At 50.1% G+C, this 22,079-nt stretch overlaps 1 protein-coding gene across 2 annotated transcripts in view; it reads left to right on the top strand.

Annotated features, from left to right (window-relative positions):
- Positions 1-22,079, top strand: part of RAB5B (RAB5B, member RAS oncogene family) — a 237,526-nt gene that overhangs the window by 117,670 nt on the left and 97,777 nt on the right. For both annotated transcript variants that reach the window (XM_086963913.1, XM_086963914.1), the window contains exon 2: positions 17,735-18,009. In XM_086963913.1, coding sequence (XP_086820039.1) covers positions 17,847-18,009 — 163 coding nt within the window. In that variant the 5' untranslated portion in view covers positions 17,735-17,846. The remainder of the gene's footprint in view (positions 1-17,734; positions 18,010-22,079) is intronic.

The following is a 22,079-nucleotide window of genomic DNA, read 5'->3' as shown; positions in this document are numbered from 1 at the left end:
TCTTTCTCCTTTATCACTCCATTTCTGAGTTGCTACCTAGGGGGGACTTCACAGTTAATTGTCACTGCAGGCCTTTACCTGAATCCGTAACCAACTAAGACTATCAAAGGTGAGGCTGCATGTGCTCCGCACTGACCAGGATACTGGTTTTGTGACCGAAAGCTAATCCTCTGAAGTATTTTTGAACTCCTAGTTTGTTTTGTTGAGCAGTTGATGCCTAGGTCTTGGGAGGTGGTGTGATGTTTGCGATAAAATAAGCTGTAACATAACTGCAGCCACAATAAAGACAGAAGGTCTACCTAAGCTTATTACTTTGAAAAATAACGAAGGCTTCAGTAACATATTAAAATCATCAAAGTAAAAAAAGCAAAAACATTGAAACTGAAAATCTCCACATAATTTGTAGCCCCCAAATCTACTGTTAACAATTCTCCTGCCTTTAAGAAACCTGTCACAAAAACTACTGATTGCAGCTATCGCAGAAGAAACACTGAGCCAGTGCAAACCCAAGGAGTTAGAGCACCATGGAAACCTCTGTAACTGTCTAGAGTGGTGGAAGTAATTCCATGTAGGAGTTCATGGAGATGTAGCTGAAGGACCTTTCAGAGATTCTGACTTAAGAAGTGCCACGGGGGTGTGACCGCTAATCCTCTAGTTAAAACGTTTAACTCTTAATCATGATTTCGGTTAAACAAGCCTGGTTTAATTCAGTGAATTCACTTAAATATAAAACTTGGATTGAACTTAACAAAAGGTCATTGTGGGTCTCTTCCTAATGAGCGCTGTAGAGTTTTGACGGATTCCCCCAGAGAACTGAAGTTTCCTGCACTGATATCTTGGGGTCAACTCTAGTGGCCCTAGGGAGTCTAAGACTATCCATCTGGTCAGATTTGGTAGCTCAGTCTTAAAAAGAGCTGTACCTCTTAAAACATTTGTTGCACTCAAGTAATTTAATTGTGGCTTGCTTACAAAAACAAGGGCCTTTTCTAGATGTAGTGTTAACAGCTGGTAGAGGCTCCTAACACAAGGAAGGATCCATTAATTAAATTAAGTTGTGCCCCCAGGAGTGCATAGAAAAGACATATTGGGGTCAGAACAGGCACCCTGGATGCTGAACCTCTGCACAACTGTTAACCAGTGACAACTATCTCATTGGGAGTATTAACCGTACTGGCCAAGAGACCACAGCCTGTGGCAGTTGTGCTGCTCAGGTATTAAGTGACCTGCCTGGCAGTCATGAGCACCTTGCACCACTGAATCTGTATATACCACTGACTTTATGTGGCACCACACTGTAGCATCCTGTCCAAGTGCACATTAGCCTTACACTTTTCCCATAACCCCTCTTTTGTGCTGTGAAAGTGTGCTGAGACACTTGGAGCCCACTTTCAGCCCTCAATAGGCTGAATGGAAGTCCAGCAACCAGTAGCCCTTGCTTGGGATGCAGTGAACATAGACCCTGGTGTGAAATTAAAGGTAGGTACAATACCTGTGTTGGAGATTTTAAGTTTCTATGCTTTATCTTACTTTCTGTTGTGTGACCAGGTTAGGGCTTTTTCGGTCGAGGACCGGAAATGCTGGCTTGCCAGCATTTCCGGGAGGAGATCGTATGATACTTAGTAGGGATCTGGAACCCGCCTCCCTCGGCCGTCTCACCTCAATTGGCTGGCTTCCTAAAAGGAGGCCAGCCATTGAAGGAGGGACCCGTCCCTCCAAAGAAGCTCCGTCTCTTTCGGATTCGGGGGCGTGATTTTTTGCATTCTTTAGCCCTGTGACGTTGTCTGTCAATCAGGGCGCAAAAACACGCCCCCGAATCCGAAAATGGCCGTGCGTTTCTCCGAGGCATTGTCTCCTTGCCTCGGAGAGACGTGGTCGTGTTTTCGTAGCTGCTCGCCTCCCTTCCCTGCTGCTTTTAGGAGCTGCTTGGCTCCGCTCGCCTCCCCCCTCCCTCTGCCCTCCTCCGTCGTGCTCTCGCCTCCCCCCCCCCTCCCTCTGCTGCAGCTCTCCTCCGTCGTGCTCTGCCGCTCCCCGGCCCCCACCCCTCCCTCCCGCATTCGTAATCGTGATTAGGCCACGGCAAGGCTGAAGACAGAATGCTTAAAAACTATCACTTTTAATATGTACTTCTCAGTGCATTGCTACAATGTGATCTATTAATGTGAAAACTTCCACATGTTACAGAAATACACGTTTTTAAAGAGACTTTTCCATTGTTTACGCAATTGTTGTTGAATGAGTTCTATTGTAAATATTTTCAGGGCTCGGCAAGTACACGGACTGTCTCTAAGAACCAAGCCGGACCCCAACTCTGACTCGGCTTTCCCTATTTATTTGCTAGCTCCCCACCTCTAGACTTTAAGCTGTGTGGGACGTGCCCTGCACAACAGGGACCTGGGTTGCTTACGATTCGGGCAACTCAGGGAATGACGTGACAAACAGTAAAGGGATCGCGTTGCTAAGGGTCATTTCTCTAACGGGTAGTCGTTTCCCTTTAACGGTGAGACGAACTTATGTGACGTAAGACGTCTCGTTGCGTGCATGTCGCGTAGAGACGCAGTAGCCGGTTGTGTGAACTCTGATGGGAGCTGTCGTTCTTTGAGTTAAAGACACAAAGATCGCTATGGCGGCTCCTATAGATATGGAGCTGAAAAAGGTATCGTACTGCTATTTAACTCTGTTTTAATTACAGATTCGAACGACCGAAAGTATATTCAAGTTTGGGTTGGCCAGTATGCAGTGGGGTGAACTCCAAGGCCTGGCGCAATTCAAGACCCCCAGACCCAGAGTGGAGGTGGAGCTCTGTAGGAATGGAGCTGCTCTGAAGCCAGACTACCCATGTTCCTGATTCTTTTGTTTTAGTTCTTAATTGTGTGAGAGGTTTATCATGCTGAAAGCTCCCTTTTTTTCCAGTCAATGAGACTATTAATTGGTATTAAGTACTTTCAGTATCTGTATTTTCTCGTTTTAGAGGGTTGACTCAATTAGCTTTTCAGTGTAGACCTAAAAATCACTCCTGACAGTCCTAATATAGCTGGTTATTAGCAAGTGTACTCAGTCCTCGAAAAATCCTGAAAATGTTACTAGATCTGCAGGTCTAGTGACTTAATCTACTTGACCTATTTGTAACGCTCTCGACCCATAATCTGGCTTCAAATGATGTGATCGAGGGCAAATCATTTAATTAATTGAGCCGCCATTTTGACATATGATCGCACCTTCAAATGCTGTCTGCTTTTACCAAAAGTTCTTTAATTTGATTTCTTAGACCTAAACTTTTTTCCATATCTAATACACATCTAGCCACATATACGATACACATTAACAACATTTTTATGAGGGTGGGGGCAGGAATATTTCTCAAATCATGGTTAAAAACTATCACTTTTAATAAATAAATAAATAACTAAAGCATGAAGGGGTGGGCCCACTGTCGTTTGTAATCAGCCGATTTTAAATTGAAATGACCACAAACTTTCCCACTGACATGCAGCTTTAATGCAAAGGTGCTGATGTTTCTAACCTCGAAAGGATGATGCACTAAGTAAGCCCACCAGCCATTCCAATAAATGACCTACAAGTTTCACAGAGATTTCAACAGCCTGCTGTGTTTTTTGCCATGCTGCTTCCCACAGCCTGAAAGCTCAATGCTGGCTAACATGTTCTCTTCAAACTGGGTTGGCTGTAAAATCCTCCACTCAACCAACTTTCTGAACTAGTCGACACATTTCATGTCACTGGTTAGGCAAATCTGAAAACAAAATCTTAAGCTAGGCCTTTGATAAACTCCTTATATCACCACCCTCCCTGGCAACTCTTTTGTACTGTGCCCTGAAAACTCATTTTCAAACAATTTAGCATATGCCCGTACCATTTCACCTATTTCCTGTCTTCTCCTGCCACCTCAAATTGGCTTTGTCCTACTTGTTGTAATTAAGCTACTGCATTCCTTTATCCTCTCTATTAAATACATCATGTATTTCTTTAATGTGGACCCATTAATCATGTATTTCTTTAATGTGGACCCATTATTCTTATGTGTGAACGATGAAAATGTTGATAATTGTGCACTCTGGTGACGTCGTCACTATGCTGAAATTATTGATGATTGTCCGCTCGAGTGACTGCTGTCTCGCCATCCTGCCCTCCCTCTCCCTCCTGCCCTCCCTCTCCCTCCTGCCCTCCCTCTCCCTCCTGCCCCCCCTCTCCCTCCTGCCCACCCTCTCCATTCTGCCCTCCCTCTCTATCCTGCCCTTACTCTCCATCCTGCCCTCCCTCTCCAGCCTGCCCTCACTCCATCCTGCCCTCCCTCTCCCTCCTGCCCTCCCACTCCCTCCTGCCCTCCCACTCCCTCCTGCCCTCCCACTCCCTCCTGCCCTCCCACTCCCTCCTGCCCTCCCACTCCCTCCTGCCCTCACTCTCTATCCTGCCCTCACTCTCCTGCCTGCCCTCTCCCTCCTGCCCACCCTTTCCTCCTGCCCTCTCTCTCCCTCCTGCCCTCTCTCCCTCCTGCCCTCTCTCTCCCTCCTGCCCTCTCTCCATCGCTCTCTCCATCTCTCTCCATCGCTCTCCATCGCTCTCTCCCTCCTGCCCTCCCTCTCAATCTCTCTCCCTCATGCCCTCTCTCTCGCTCCTGCCCTCTCTCTCCCTCCTGCCCTCCCTCTCCCTCCTGCCCACCCTCTACCTCCTGCCCTCCCTCTCCTTCCTGCCCTCCCTCTCTCTTCTGCCCTCCATCTCCCTTCTGCCCTCCATCTCCCTTCTGCCCTCCATCTCCCTTCTGCCCTCCCTCTCCCATCTGCCTTCCCTCTCCCTTCTGCCCTTTCCTCCTGCCCACCCTTTCCTCCTGCCCACCCTTTCCTCCTGCCCTCCCTCTCCATCTCTCTCTCCCGCCTGCCCTCTCTCTCCTTCCTGCCCCCTCTCTCCCTCCTGCCCTCCCTCTACCTCCTGCCCTCCCTCTCCATATCTCTATCCATCCTGCCCTCCCTCTCCTGCCCTCCCTCTCCCTCCTGCCCACCCTCTCCCTCCTGCCCCCTCTCTCTCAATCTCTCTCTCTCCTGCCCTCCCTCCTGCCCTCTCGCCATCCTGCCCTCCCTCTCCCTCCTGCCCTCCCTCTCCCTCCTGCCCTCCCTCTCCCTCCTGCCCTCCCTCTCCCTCCTGCCCTCCCTCTCCCTCCTGCCCCCCTCTCCCTCCTGCCCACCCTCTCCATTCTGCCCTCCCTCTCTATCCTGCCCTCACTCTCTATCCTGCCCTCCCTCTCCAGCCTGCCCTCACTCCATCCTGCCCACCCTTTCCTCCTGCCCTCCCTCCTGCCCTCTCTCTCCCTCCTGCCCTCTCTCTCCCTCCTGCCCTCTCTCTCCCTCCTGCCCTCTCTCTCCCTCCTGCCCTCCCTCTCCCTCCTGCCCTCCCTCTCCCTCCTGCCCTCCCACTCCCTCCTGCACTCCCTCGTGCCCTCCCACTCCCTCCTGCCCTCCCACTCCCTCCTGCCCTCCCACTCCCTCCTGCCCTCCCTCTCCCTCCTGCCCTCACTCTCCCTCCTGCCCTCACTCTCCCTCCTGCCCTCACTCTCCCTCCTGCCCTCACTCTCCCTCCTGCCCTCACTCTCCCTCCTGCCCTCTCTCTCCCTCCTGCCCTCTCTCTCCCTCCTGCCCACCCTCTCCCTCCTGCCCACCCTCTCCCTCCTGCCCCCCCTCTCCCTCCTGCCCTCCCTCTCTCTTCTGCCCTCCATCTCCCTTCTGCCCTCCATCTCCCTTCTGCCCTCCCTCTCCCATCTGCCTTCCCTCTCCCTTCTGCCCTTTCCTCCTGCCCACCCTTTCCTCCTGCCCACCCTTTCCTCCTGCCCTCCCTCTCCATCTCTCTCTCCCGCCTGCCCTCTCTCTCCTTCCTGCCCCCTCTCTCCCTCCTGCCCTCCCTCTCTATCCTGCCCTCACTCTCCATCCTGCCCTCACTCTCCATCCTGCCCTCCCTCTCCAGCCTGCCCTCACTCCATCCTGCCCACCCTTTCCTCCTGCCCTCCCACTCCCTCCTGCCCTCCCACTCCCTCCTGCACTCCCTCCTGCCCTCCCACTCCCTCCTGCCCTCCCACTCCCTCCTGCCCTCCCACTCCCTCCTGCCCTCCCACTCCCTCCTGCCCTCACTCTCCCTCCTGCCCTCACTCTCCCTCCTGCCCTCACTCTCCCTCCTGCCCTCACTCTCCCTCCTGCCCTCACTCTCCCTCCTGCCCTCTCTCTCCCTCCTGCCCTCTCTCTCCCTCCTGCCCTCTCTCTCCCTCCTGCCCTCTCTCCATCTCTCTCTCCATCTCTCTCTCCCTCATGCCCTCCCTCTCCCTCCTGCCCTCCCTCTCCCTCCTGCCCTCCCTCTCCCTCCTGCCCTCCCTCTCCCTTCTGCCCTCCCTCTCCCTTCTGCCCTCCCTCTCCCTTCTACCCTCCCTCTCCCTCCTACCCTCCCTCTCCCTCCTGCCCTCCCTCTCCCTCCTGCCCTCCCTCTCCCTCCTGCCCTCCCTCTCCCTCCTGCCCTCCCTCTCCCTCCTGCCCTCCCTCTCCCTCCTGCCCTCCCTCTCCCTTCTACCCTCCCTCTCCCTTCTACCCTCCCTCTCCCTTCTACCCTCCCTCTCCCTTCTACCCTCCCTCTCCCTCCTGCCCTCCCTCTCCCTCCTGCCCTCCCTCTCCCTCCTGCCCACCCTCCCTCTCCCTCCTGCCCTCCCTTCTGCCCTCACTCTCCCTTCTGCCCTTTCCTCCTGCCCACCCTTTCCTCCTGCCCTCTCTCCCTCCTGCCCTCTCTCTCCCTCCTGCCCTCTCTCCATCGCTCTCTCCATCTCTCTCCATCGCTCTCCATCGCTCTCTCCCTCCTGCCCTCCCTCTCAATCTCTCTCCCTCATGCCCTCTCTCTCGCTCCTGCCCTCTCTCTCCCTCCTGCCCTCCCTCTCCATCCTGCCCACCCTCTACCTCCTGCCCTCCCTCTCCTTCCTGCCCTCCCTCTCTCTTCTGCCCTCCATCTCCCTTCTGCCCTCCATCTCCCTTCTGCCCTCCATCTCCCTTCTGCCCTCCCTCTCCCATCTGCCTTCCCTCTCCCTTCTGCCCTTTCCTCCTGCCCACCCTTTCCTCCTGCCCACCCTTTCCTCCTGCCCTCCCTCTCCATCTCTCTCTCCCGCCTGCCCTCTCTCTCCTTCCTGCCCCCTCTCTCCCTCCTGCCCTCCCTCTACCTCCTGCCCTCCCTCTCCATATCTCTATCCATCCTGCCCTCCCTCTCCTGCCCTCCCTCTCCCTCCTGCCCACCCTCTCCCTCCTGCCCCCTCTCTCTCAATCTCTCTCTCTCCTGCCCTCCCTCCTGCCCTCTCGCCATCCTGCCCTCCCTCTCCCTCCTGCCCTCCCTCTCCCTCCTGCCCTCCCTCTCCCTCCTGCCCTCCCTCTCCCTCCTGCCCTCCCTCTCCCTCCTGCCCCCCTCTCCCTCCTGCCCACCCTCTCCATTCTGCCCTCCCTCTCTATCCTGCCCTCACTCTCTATCCTGCCCTCCCTCTCCAGCCTGCCCTCACTCCATCCTGCCCACCCTTTCCTCCTGCCCTCCCTCCTGCCCTCTCTCTCCCTCCTGCCCTCTCTCTCCCTCCTGCCCTCTCTCTCCCTCCTGCCCTCTCTCTCCCTCCTGCCCTCCCTCTCCCTCCTGCCCTCCCACTCCCTCCTGCCCTCCCACTCCCTCCTGCACTCCCTCGTGCCCTCCCACTCCCTCGTGCCCTCCCACTCCCTCCTGCCCTCCCACTCCCTCCTGCCCTCCCTCTCCCTCCTGCCCTCACTCTCCCTCCTGCCCTCACTCTCCCTCCTGCCCTCACTCTCCCTCCTGCCCTCACTCTCCCTCCTGCCCTCACTCTCCCTCCTGCCCTCTCTCTCCCTCCTGCCCTCTCTCTCCCTCCTGCCCTCTCTCTCCCTCCTGCCCACCCTCTCCCTCCTGCCCACCCTCTCCCTCCTGCCCCCCCTCTCCCTCCTGCCCTCCCTCTCTCTTCTGCCCTCCATCTCCCTTCTGCCCTCCATCTCCCTTCTGCCCTCCCTCTCCCATCTGCCTTCCCTCTCCCTTCTGCCCTTTCCTCCTGCCCACCCTTTCCTCCTGCCCACCCTTTCCTCCTGCCCTCCCTCTCCATCTCTCTCTCCCGCCTGCCCTCTCTCTCCTTCCTGCCCCCTCTCTCCCTCCTGCCCTCCCTCTCTATCCTGCCCTCACTCTCCATCCTGCCCTCACTCTCCATCCTGCCCTCCCTCTCCAGCCTGCCCTCACTCCATCCTGCCCACCCTTTCCTCCTGCCCTCCCACTCCCTCCTGCCCTCCCACTCCCTCCTGCACTCCCTCCTGCCCTCCCACTCCCTCCTGCCCTCCCACTCCCTCCTGCCCTCCCACTCCCTCCTGCCCTCCCACTCCCTCCTGCCCTCCCACTCCCTCCTGCCCTCACTCTCCCTCCTGCCCTCACTCTCCCTCCTGCCCTCACTCTCCCTCCTGCCCTCACTCTCCCTCCTGCCCTCACTCTCCCTCCTGCCCTCACTCTCCCTCCTGCCCTCTCTCTCCCTCCTGCCCTCTCTCTCCCTCCTGCCCTCTCTCTCCCTCCTGCCCTCTCTCCATCTCTCTCTCCATCTCTCTCTCCCTCATGCCCTCCCTCTCAATCTCTCTCCCTCCTGCCCTCCCTCTCCCTCCTGCCCTCCCTCTCCCTCCTGCCCTCCCTCTCCCTCCTGCCCTCCCTCTCCCTTCTGCCCTCCCTCTCCCTTCTACCCTCCCTCTCCCTCCTACCCTCCCTCTCCCTCCTGCCCTCCCTCTCCCTCCTGCCCTCCCTCTCCCTCCTGCCCTCCCTCTCCCTTCTACCCTCCCTCTCCCTTCTACCCTCCCTCTCCCTTCTACCCTCCCTCTCCCTCCTGCCCTCCCTCTCCCTCCTGCCCACCCTCCCTCTCCCTCCTGCCCTCCCTTCTGCCCTCACTCTCCCTTCTGCCCTTTCCCCCTGCCCACCCTTTTCTCCTGCCCACCCTTTCCTCCTGGCCACCCTTTCCTCCTGCCCTCCCTCTCCATATCTCTCTCCCGCCTGCCCTCTCTCTCCTTCCTGCCCCCTCTCTCCCTCCTGCCCTCTCTCTCCCCTCCCTCTCCCTCCCCCATCTCACTGTGTGTGTGTCTGTCTGTCTGTGTCAGCCTTCAGCTTCCTCAGCGCACACACCCAGACAGCCGCACCAAAGTACTTAGCAGGTCTTTAAAAGACCATTTACATGTTATTGAGGCTTTGTTGTAGCGCCCCTGCATCTCCACTCTGACCATCACCTCTCGCCCGGCCCCACAGAGCAGAGGCTTTGTCGTATTTCACCTCTTAGCGCCACCTAAAAGGTTAGGTTAATCTCAATATGTGAACCATGATTAGTGAGAACAATAAATAGATCTTAGAGCACTCACCCAGCCCCCTCTAAACATAGTGGTGTAACACAGGCCCGCACAGGCCCCGTGGTGCTGCGGCCCGCAAGCTGCAGGGGGCCCACTCAGCACAATACTCTAGCCTGCGAGCTCTGGGGTGCACACAACATAAAAGAAAATAGCTACTAGCTTTTTTTAAACATACTTTTATTGGTTTTATTCAGGTTATCATTACAATCGAGCATGGCATTATTATAGGTTTCAGGAATCATCAACATAATACACAGTACACAGTTGGTCTTCCAATCTTACATTCAGTGACATATGACTTTTCCATTGTACTTGCTATAGTCAAACAGTTTATGTATGTATTTTATGTATGTATTTGGTGTATTTCAATGTAGCTTTCCAATATAGGATGGCTGTTTTGAGCAACAAGGGTATTTTAGAGACAGGCAAAAGCAGTCTGTGCTTGCTCCCATACCCCCTGGCTGTGCTTGCTTTCCCGCCCCCTGGCTGTGCTTGCTTTCCCGCCCCCTGGCTGTGCTTGCTTCCCCGCCCCCTGGCTGTGCTTGCTTCCCCGCCCCCTGGCTGTGCTTGCTTCCCCGCCCCCTGGCTGTGCTTGCTCCCCCGCCCCCTGGCTGTGCTTGCTCCCCCGTGTGTGTGTGTGTGTGTGTGTGTGGTTTTGGGTGTGTGTGTGTAAATGCAATAGGTCATGCATTTGCGAGCGATTAACCTATTGGCATTGCAAATGACAATGCCATTTATTTAACGAGTAAGCTATTGGCGGTGTAAATGACAATGACGTTTATTGAAGATTAAAAAAATAAAAAAAATGTCATGAGCAATGCCAATAGCTCTACCTTTAATAATGCCGAGACCATTGCATTGTAAATGCTTGTTGAAGCTGCATTCCTGTTTCAAAATAACAACACTGGGTGCACATTCCATTTTTTGATGTGGCAGTAGTCATGATGTTAATCTGTATCTCCTTTCATCCATCACTCAGTCTCCCATGAGCTACCCCTAACTTCTCAATTATGGTTGCCAGGAGATTCGAGGAGACTGGAAGCTCAGTTCTCCTTCACAGGGTCAGTATCCGGGCCAACAAACAACACATGCAGTCTTACCATTGAAACTCCGAGTTGATCCTTACAACCTCATCTTTGTAGCAGGGCTGTTTTATCTAGGTTTGTACCTAACACGCCATTCACAACCCTAGGAGTGGCTTTGCTGTACACTACATTCAGCCTTGCAGTTAGCCAAATATTAGCCTTAGATAGGTCTGAGTAGCGGGTTGGGCTGAGCCGCCATCAATGGTATTTGACGCTTTTCCTCTTCGGTGAAAGCACCTGTAGCTGTTGTGTGGGGCAGTCCACACTCAGTGGAGGGATGGGGTTGGTCAGAAGAGTAGAAGGATGGTGCATGGTTGGTAAGTTGAGAATTCTTGAACTAATGGAGGACCTGAAAAGGACCATCTCGCAGAGAAGGCTTCTTACATAATTCCTTCCATTGTATTCAGAGTCTGTGTGATGGGTGAACTGGGATTACTTGACCTCTGCCCAGCCGGACAGGTTTTTTAATTATGCAATTTTTAAGTTACTCCGTATAAATGACAGTTATACAAAAGTGGGCACAACCTGTGACCCACAAGAAACAAGATCGCCGCCAGAATCCCCCCGTTCAGCCATCATGCTGCAACTGAATATCCCTCACACGAAGTATTAACCAGGACCAATCGCGTTCAACGGCCGAAATAACCATCTACTATCTTTTACGGAAAACGAAACCATTTGGCTAACGCTGTGCGGAATGCTTACTATGGAGCCGTTCTGAACAATCACGAGGCTTTGTGATTGTAATGAAAATTCCAAGACAAACATGACATATATCTTTTGTCCTGATGATGATGCAAGTATTGTGTAATTGCATCGAAACGTCGTCGACCTAAATGCACCATATGTTGATTTTACTTCATAATTTCTGAACAACAATGGGTTGCAGTGATTGTAAACTAGTCTGTATTACCAAGGAATGAGTACAGACCGCTTTTTAGCGTTTCTACATAACTGTTCGTGTCACTTGTTTTGTCCTTGTTTCTTGTGGGTCACAGGTTGTGCCCACTTTTGTATAACTGTCATTTATACGGAGTAACTTAAAAATTGCATAATTAAAAAACCTGTCCGGCTGGGCAGAGGTCATATATACTATTTAGTATATGTCTATCATTTATTTTGATCCTCAATGTCTAGGGTCCCCTGTTCTGTAAAATAGCCTACTGCCCAAGGACCCTAGTGTGATTCCTTTTGGGTTTCCCTTGTCGTGTCAAAACATGGGATTACTTCGGTGGCAGACATGGTTAGAGTAGGGAGGTGACCTCCACTCTATCAAAGTTATACCGGTGCCCCTTGTCGCCCCCTCCTGTTCGCCATTGCAATGGAGCCCCTGGCAGCAAGAGTCAGGCAGCACCATAAAACATGTGGCCTTGACTTCTCCACGAGAGATGTCATAATATCGCTATGTGCAGACGGCATAACTTTGTATTTTCAAGACCCATTGGATAATTTGAACCCTGTCCTTCGGGAACTTACCAGATTTGGCGGCCTCTCTGGTGTACTTATTAATCGGACCAAGTCCACACTACTTCCACTCACCCCTAATCTCACTACCTTGTGGCATGAAGTTATTGACTCAATCAATGAGATCCTAGCAACCCACCTAATTCGTTCTCCCACAGTATGCCTTCTAGGATAAGTTAAAGAGGACCTACTGGCTCACCGTAGGCTGCTTGCCATGTTGCTACTCCTTGATAAACGCCGGGTTGCGATGCACTGGGGTAAAAGCAAACCACCCGCCACAAAAGCCTGGGTCCTAGACATCCTGTTCTGTCAAGAACCGTTAAATATATATTGGGAATTACTGCCCCAGGCATCCCGGCCAAAGGATATCTGGGGTCCATTTCTGAGTTAGCTGTCCTCCTGTAGTTCAGACACCACATAAGATCCCGAGGTCTCCACTGAATCCCACCAAGAGGCATTTACTGATCATGTCTTGACCTCCTGAGTCACTATGTGTCCACACATTTTGCAACTCTCATACAACCCGTACATGATGTACAGTGCCCCGATTGTGAATTTATGATGATGTATCTCACATATGTATTCGGTCAAATGTGATGCTTCTGTTTTGGTTATAACTTTTGTTTGTTCAGCTAAAAGAGTCGTGTCATATCTGTATTATTTGGCACCATGTGTTGTATGTTTCCTCTTGTCAAAATGCCAATAAACAAAAGAAAAAAAATGTAAAAAAAAGTTACATGTATACCAGCAGTACTGTCTCATTCTGTAAATGTGATGCTGTGCTCGGCCTAACAACTAAAATGCAGTGCTTCTTTTTAAGAGGTTGAGGCACTCTTCCACATCCCAAAAGAAACCAATGCGAAGACACCAGTTTCCCTGCTGCTCCAATCGTAGACAAATGGTTTTCAATGCTGGTCCTTGGAGGCTATTCAGAAAAGGGGGGTGGTGATGGACAGAGTATCTGAATTAAGCAGAACACTCCTACCCAGTCAACAGATCAGGGCTTGATCCATCACCGTTTTTTAGCTCACTGCACCATCCCAGCTCAGAACCTGGCTACATGCAAATTAGTCTGTTCCTGGCCCAGTGCATCATGGGAACAAGGCAGACCAAACTACCAAGCCAATTCTTATACTGGAAAGGAAACAAGCTTCCGGTCCTTGGAGGCTGGCACCATACAAGTATTGAGGTTATTCACATGCGATAAATCTGCATACATTTCATCTTAAAGGGAATTATTTCCATAACCAGAGTTTTTTAGAAAGTCAGGCATGGCTCTTTCCATTGTTAGCCACCCCTGTCGTAGATATGCAGACATAGGAGCCTGTGCTCTTGTTCTGCCAGAATGTGCCTGCATTGTACTCTGGGTATCACTTAGTCTGTTTATAAGATGATGTCTGTTAGCGAGCCCAATTTTATCCGACATTTGTATCGACTTTATTACTGTAATATGCAGTCCTTACTAGCTGTCATTGTTGCAGCTTTCTTTAAGGGATGCTTGTGACACTTGGTGTCTTGAGTTTCTCCGCACCACTGTGCGGTATCTTTGGCCTGCATCCTCCACTGATAGTAAGAGGACAAAGCTTGGATTCTCTTGCCCACTACTCTGCACATTGCTAGAGTTTACTTCAAAATTGGCATGACCCCCTTTATCCACACCAAAGTTCTTCTCCTGTGCATAGGCTTTCTCGTCAACTGCAATGCTTGGAAAATCACCCTTCTCGTCATCAGTAAAACAGTTTCTCAGCAGGCACCTTCATGTTCGACCCAGGAAGTATTTCCCAGCTGTGATCTTGGAGTTCAGCGTGAACTGATTTGAAAGCCCTTGCTTACTCTTCCGCTCTATGGTTATGCAGATCCTTAATGAAAGATGAGCAGATGAGAGATATATGGCAAACCCTAGGTACTGTCTCTACTCAGCGCCACAGTGACATGGCACAAATTCTTCTGGTTTTGTTAGGTCGCACCCTACCAGACCGCACTGCTGTTTGGTTTGCTAAAGACATTGTAGCGACATTCAGAAAGTAGACCTAGGAATGCATTCTGCCTGTTGTGATTTGTAACTCAAAATTTCTGGCTTTCTATTTACCGGCTTTATTTGCTTTAGGCTACCTAGCTAGAGTTCTTCCCTCCCGTTGCCCATACCTTGTTTACTGTATTCTTCCACAAACTCACTTTCTACTAACTGGCCTTTAAATGTTATTCGTATCTTGTCACATTTGCAGTCTAAGGTAGAGTTCAAATGTCAGACCGTGTCTTCCAGGGAGCTTGGTGTTGTTTTTTCAATCTCCAACTTCAAAGTGAGAGGATTTATGTGACAATTATACTGGTTAGTGCAGGTCTGCTTGAGGAAGCCTGTAGAGATGTTTTTTTATTTTTCTAGCACACAACAAAATGTGTATGTCTGTAAATGGACTGTGCTGATGATCAAATAAAAACATTGGATGATGACATTTCCACACATTGTTTGTGTGCTGTACACTTTTATCAGTAAAACTGTATGGAAGTGAAAATGTAATGGTAATTTAAATTGAAGACCTGTTGTCTGTAATGGCAGTATGCTACCATTCCATGCATACTCCCCTTTACCCCACTCCACTCAACCCTGCCCCACTCCACTCCCCCCTGCCCCACTCCACTCCCCCCTGCCCCACTCCACGTCACTGCACTCTTCTCTGTGCCACAACACTCTTCTCTGCACCACTCCACTCTTCTCTGCATCACTTCACTCTATGCTACACCACTCTGTTCTACTCTATGCCAGTGCATTTTACCCCACACTACTCTACTATGCACCTCTACGATCCTTCGTCCCTGCGCTCTTTCTATACCACCCTACTATGTAACTTTTCACTCTATGCCAATGCACTCTACACTACTTTACTCAAAACCAATGGTCACTATGCCAATCTACTCTGAACCTAATCCCTGTACTCCACTCTATTCTACTGTGCACCACTACGACACTCTACTCATCATGCCTGCACTCTACACCACTGCTCTCTGCCCTGAGCCACTGCAGTTTATACCAATGCACTCTAGGCCACTACCACACACCACTGCACTCTACGACCGTATACTCTGCCATTCTACGCCACTGAACTCTAAGGTAATCCACTCTAAGCCACTCCGCACCAATGCACTCTATGACACACTACTCTATACCACTGCACTCTACGCCCCTTCACTCTACTCTGAAATGGTCTACTCTGCCACTACAATCTACACCACTGTATTGCACTCTGTGCCACTCCACGCCACTGCAGCCTACACCGGTGCAGTCTACACCAGTTTACTCAAAACCAATACACACTACTCCACTGCATTCTGTGCCAATCTACTCAGCACCACTGCATTGTATGCTCCTGCATCATACTCGCTCTACTCTACATCACTGTGAGCTATAGCAATGCACTCTGACACTCTATTCTGCCACTCCACTATCTGCCACTCTACTTGGCGCCACTACACTATACTCTGCACCACTATACTCCACTCTTCTGCACTCTACACTAAAGCACTGTATGCCACTCTAATCTACTGTGCATCACTGCACTCTATGCAACTTCACGTCACTCTACTTTACACAACTCTACCCAATGCATTGTACCCCACTACTATGCACCACTGCACTCTTCGCTATTGCACTCGAAACCACTGCACTCCACTGCACTCTACCCCAGTGCTCTACTCATCACTACTCTATACCACTCCTCTCTGCAATACTCCACCTCACGCCACTTCACTCTACTCTGAAACAATCTACTTTACACCACTGCACTCTATTCAACTGCACTTTACGTCACTTTACTCCACTAGAATCAGCTCTGCACCATACCATTACACTCAGCTCTGCACCACTCAACACTACTGCACTCTACCTACGCCACTGCTGTATGTCACTACACTCTGCCCTGCACCTCTCTACTTTTCTCTGAAACAATCTACTATATGCCACTGCACTTTACACCACTCTACTCTGAAGCACTGCACTCTCTGCCACTGAATTCTATTCCACTCTACTCTGTGCAACATTACTCTCCTTGTCGCCACTCTACACCACGGTACATCAGTGTACTCCATGTCCCTCTAATCTACATTAAGTGACACTGCACTGTACACCACTCCAACCTAGGCCAATCCACTCTGCACCACTCCATACACTCCATTCTGCAACACTGCACTCTACGCCACTACTTTGTACCAATAGACTCTACTCTACATCACACTCCTCCACTCTACACCACTTCAGTCTACTCTGACACAATCTACTCTGGCACTGCAGTCTATGCCACTACACTTTATGCTACTCTACTCCCCTCTGCACCACCCCACGCCACTGCAATCAATGCTGTCACTCTACTTTACGCCACTGCGCTTTACCCTGCACCACTCCACTCTACTCTGAAGCAATCTACTCTATGCCACTACACTCTATGCCACTGTACTCCAAACCACTGCGCACTATGCCAATCTTCTCACTTTAGTCAAAACCAGTGCACTCTACGCCACTGCACTTTACGCTACTATATTCTACAGCATTCTACTCTATGCCACTGCACACCACATAGAGCACTGCGTCACTGTATTCTACACCACTCTGTTCTGTTCTGCACCACTGTACTCTGCCTCACTGCTCTTCGCATCAATCTACGGCCCTGCACTCTGACACTTTACGCATCATGTCTGCACGCTATTCCACTGCACGCCACACCGCTCTACTCTATGCCACTACTCTCTACCCTGCACCACTCCATTTTGTGCCTGTTCACTTTACCCCACTCTAGTCTAATCTGCACCACTACACGCCATTGCAATCTACTCTGCACCGCTCTACCTCACTGCATTTTACACCACTTTACTCAAAAGCAATACACTCTACCACCACTGCACTCTACGCCAATCTACTCTATTTCACTGTACTTTACGCCACTTCACTGTGGGCCACTCTTAAGACACACCACTCCACGATACTCAACTTTATGATACTCTACTCCATTAAACTCTGCTCTACTGACACTCTACTCCACCCAATGCCACTCCACTCTACAGCACTCCACGACACTACAACGCTCTACCCAACTCTCTCTATGCCATTTTACTCCACTCTATTTTGACACACTACTCAACGCTATGCCACTCCACTCTGAAAGTCTACTTCACTGTATGCCACTCCTCTCTACACCACTCCACGACACACTATGCTACTCCAAAACTCTCTACTGAACTCTGACCCTGTGCTCAACTCTACGCCCTTCTACTCTACGACACTCTACTCCCTCCACAACACTCCAGGTCACTCTTCTCCACGCCACTCAGCTCTACGGTATGACACTCCACTCTAATCCACTTTACAACACCTCACACCACTCTCCTTTACCCTAACTTTTAGCCAATGCTGAACAGCAGCCTCTCTGGTGTACAACATTGCTAAAGCATATTGGCAAAACCAACAGCTCTTGCATAGGTGAGACCTTTTGGCTTTGCCAATGCTTGTTCTTCATGTGTGCATCCTACAGGACTGTTTTAGAAGGCTATTTAAGGATGATGTCTTAGTGTATTTTGAAGAACAACTTCTTAAGACTTGGGACCTAATTTCGAGTTTGCAGATGGGTACTCCATCACAGTCATGGCGAATATCTGGTTTGCCTTATTACAAGTGCCGTAGGATATAATGCTCTTGTACGAAGACCGCCAGGATATCTGGCATATTTATGATGGAGTAACCCATCCGACAAAATTCAGGTCAGGCTATTAGCCCTAATGCTTCTTCTCTTTTTTAATTTATCCCCTTAGGTCAGCAGTGCATCCAAGACTTCGCCTGACGCCGAACAACACCCATCCAGTCTTGGCGATTGGCTGCCCTTCAGCCCACTTGGGGGCTCCCTGCATCACCTGAGCACAGGCCATGACCAGCCGAGGAGCCACCAGGCCAAATGGTCAGACCCAGACAAGTAAAATCTGTCAGTTCAAGCTGGTGCTGCTCGGGGAGTCAGCAGTGGGCAAGTCCAGCCTGGTGCTGCGCTTCGTGAAGGGGCAGTTTCATGAGTACCAGGAGAGCACCATAGGCGGTAAGTCAGTGGGTGCTGCTGTGGTGGTGTCATTTGTGATGTGTAAGGCTGAGCTAGGGGGTTGATTCAGTGCAGTCTGTATTATGCCTCATGTGGTCAGCAGCCTCTGGGCAGTGCCCTTTGTTAAGCCTTCATGATGGGGTTTCCTTATTTTTAAAGGTCATCTTTACATGGGGTCCCAATACTGTTTAAGGGGTAGTCTTCTCCAGTCTGGCAGGGATGGTGACTTAATCCCTAGTTACTCATGTTCTTAAATAGCCAATTAGAGTGTTTGGAGAAGGGCCTTTCAGAGTACTCCGTATTGCACAGAGTGAACCTTTTCTCTGATCTTATGGTACTGAGCCCAGATTTCTGTAGAGCCCAAACTTTGAATGCATTTTCTAGATTGCCAGAAATACCCTATCTTCAACACTGCAGTCCTAGTTCTGTGCCCATGAAAATGAGACTGTTACTTTGGGAATTGAGCTGCTGTGTTTCATTGAAAAGTCCTGAAATTCGATCTAGAGAACACCAAGGCATGTCTGCATTATGAGGTTAGTAATTTGTTGTATTAGAGAGGGCGTCTATCGCCAAATGCTGCCTGCTGACGGCCTTGTTGCTTTTTTGCCTAGAGATGGATTGTTTTTGCAGATACACAAACACATTGGTTTGATTCTTTGTATTTTAATTGCCGCCATATCAAACAAAATTTCCTCTAAGTATCAACCATTTAGGAAACCTGTAAATAATTCTGTGGCCCTTATGGTCGCCATGGCACATTACAGCTACATAATATTTCAAGTCCGAAAACTTTATCACAGTAGGGAATGCAACGTGAGAATCTATACATTTATCCTTGTGCACTTTGATTTTGGGAGTCTAAGCAACAGGTGATGTATTGGCCAAAGGGCAGGTGCCCGGATATGTGGGAGAATCTTCTCCGGTATTTGAGTGCCATGTCTTTTAAATATATATTTTAAGCATTGGAGCTTAAACTCCACTGCCTCAACTGGAAGGTACTGCACGGCTCTGAGCAGGGTCGCCAAAGAATGCCTCTTTGTTTATCCAACAATAAGTTATGCCACAGTGTTCCTTCTGAATTGCTTTCTGCCATTGTGTCCGGTAAACTGGGTAGCCAACGTGATGGAATTTGTGTCATCAATCTTTGAACTATTTACTTCACTAATACAGCCTTATAAAGCTCAACAGATAGGAAGGGAAAGGCTCTGCTCAACTTAAAAAAATATCCATCTTCCCCTTTCTAGGAATTCATATCCAGACCGGGAATTCCCATAGCTTCAAGATTCTTTACCCATTACATAGTCTTGCTTGTGGCCGAATAGGAGTACACAGCATATGTTGTGATAAGTTGAGGCTGGGACCAAACTGGAGTACACTGGTTTTAGAGCCTTATTTCCCTCACTGTTCCTTTTCCTTGTCTACTCCTGGACACTTGTCTGTTGGCACTATTCAACCAAAGTTTGAAATAAGTCAAACGAAAAAACACCTAGAGGGACCCTTGCACTCTAACACTCAAGATGGTAGCATTTAACAGACTTTTCCAGAGGATCCAGGAAAGTGAACACATGGTATAGTTTGCTCTGATAATTGCGAAGGTATTCCTATCTTAAAGACTTCTAGATGCAGATTATTTATTTAGGATTGTCCCCTGGCGTCAGACTAGATCTAGCAGTACCCTTGTGCACTGTTAGGTGGTATTCGGCTCCGTGTGGCGTTGTTTGCATCACCTGCACCAGTAGTTAGGCTCGCAGTACCTCTATTGGTGCATCTAGGCGAGCTGACGTCCGTTCTTTTCTTTCCGCGCAAGTTAACGCAGATCCACGAAAAGCTACCCCTCAGTCACTTTTTGCCTAAGCTTTTTTTAACATTTTGTCGAAGTCTTTTTTGAGGCCTTAGCTCCTGGTTTAGCAGAGAAGCTATCAAAGTCGCCAGTTTCAAGCCCTGCAGTGCCTGTCACCGAGTCGGTGACAGATCTGCACCTTGTTTGCCTCTGGTGCTTTGAACCAGACCATGACTGGAGGTCTGTCCCAACTGCTGCGCCATGTATAAACATAAGCAGGCACATGAATATTTCAAACTGGCAATAGATACGTTCAATGCGGAACAACTATGGGCCTTACCTATTTCACAGGTGGCTTTTAACAAAGTAATAAATGGGTGCAGCAAAAAAGTGTTGTCTTAATGGGATAAAGCAGTACTGGCAAAGAGATCCCATGCATGGACAGTTATTGCTTCGTATGGTATGCTAAAACCCCAAAGATATTTGAGAGACTCAAAAAGCCAAAGGGCAAAGCTGAACCTGATGAATCTCCGAATTGGAAATAGCCAGTTTCTTGGAGACGCCCCTACATGGAAATTGATGAGTAGTGAGAGGTTGTGTCGCCTCTGTTATTACAAGAGGGAAGACATTTGTCATATCATCTGTAGCTGCCCTGCACTAATAGAGGAACGTAGGAGGCTGCTAAGGTCGGACTTTAATAGTCCAATTATACGAACATGCTGACAAGGAGTCCTAGCCAGTTTATAAGGAGAAAGCTTGCAATTTACGGGTAGACTTCTGAAGTTTATAGAAATAGTGGAGAAGAAGTTGCTTAACTATGGACAATGAGGATGGTTTTATTTATACTTGGTTTTCTACATTGATGAAAAGTTTATTTTAATTATGTGGTTTTAATAATGTATGAAATGTAAGAAGAATTGTAGAATGTCGTTTTAATTGTAAGTTTTTAGTAACTGAACAATAACATTTTTCATTCATTCATTTCACTGCTGCGCCATGTACCCGAAGGCGATCCCTTAAGCTCCTGGCCGTTTGACGTGTGACACTGCGGCGCTCTAGGTCCCGGTCGAGAGTAAATTCCCGGTCGAAAAGAAGGTCGCGGAGTCCAAGGTCATCGTCACACTCTTAAGTCGTCAAGCTGTTTAGGTAAGTCTCTTCCCACTAAAAAAGGTTGTAACTTTGACTTCACTCCGTCGGTCGACGAGACGAGGGAGTGCCCCTGGAGGCCTTGCTCCATTGTTGAGCCAGCTCCTAGGCCAACTCTGCGCCTCCCCGCATTTACAGGAGCCAAAGCGACCCTCACTCAAATCCAAGAGTTTTATGAGTCCATGCGCCTCACATTTGAACAGCCTATTCCTTCTGGTGCACCTTCGGGCCCCGCAGGTTCAGGAGAGGTCCCTACTAAATCCATGCCAACAGCTCCGGCGCCAATCAAACTCCAAGGATCCACAGATAGATCCAGGTCTGTACCGGTCATTCGATGTTGACCTTACCCAGCACTGATCCAGAGTTAAGCTCCATCCCATTTACATCCCTGACTCTGAGCCAGAGGGGTGTTGTCCGACTCTGGCGCTGCCTGGATCCATGCCTTCCAGGCTGGAGCCTGAGTCCTATTCCTTTGTGTTAGGTCTCTGGGAAGAATGGGAGGGGCCGCTGGTCTTTGAGAAATACCAGCCTTATGAATACGTGGACTGGTGTGAGGACCTGGGTGAAGCTAGTGGACTGGACACTTCTCCAGATACTGGCATGCTTTCTCCCCCTACCATGGCTATGGAGGAAGGAGCTTCATTCGCTATGGTGGTGCAGAGGGCAGCTGAGTTCCTGGTCCTTAGTTTGCCCTTGGTCACAGTCAAGACTAATGTCTAGATGGAAGTGCTTGAACAAAGAGTGTCCCCTTCAGAACCGCAGCTCCCACTTAACAAAGCACTTACGGATGTCCTTCTTGGCACTTCTTCCAGGCCCAACAAGGGCTCCTTTGAACAGGACACTTGCCAACTGCCCAGATCTAGGCGACATCAAATTCCTAGTGGAACACCCTACCCCGAAGAGCTTGGTGGTCCAAGCCTCCCCTTCACATGTAAATCCTGGTGCATTCTCAGCTACTCCGCCAGATTGGCAATCCAAGAGGTTGTACAGTTTAGGCAAGAAAATGTTTTCTACCTCCAGCCTGGCATTGAGGTCTGTGAAGACCGCATGACTTTTGGGCCGCTATTCTAACACATTCACAATGGGAGCAATAGGTGGAATGAGGAATCAGACTGCCCCCCACTCAATCAGTTATAAACACTAT

This window comes from Lissotriton vulgaris, chromosome 1_1 (assembly GCF_964263255.1).
Source record: "Lissotriton vulgaris chromosome 1_1, aLisVul1.2, whole genome shotgun sequence".
Taxonomy (NCBI): domain Eukaryota; kingdom Metazoa; phylum Chordata; class Amphibia; order Caudata; family Salamandridae; genus Lissotriton; species Lissotriton vulgaris.
The sequence above is the reverse complement of the archived record's forward strand: the minus strand, read 5'-3'. Positions and strand labels throughout refer to the sequence as shown.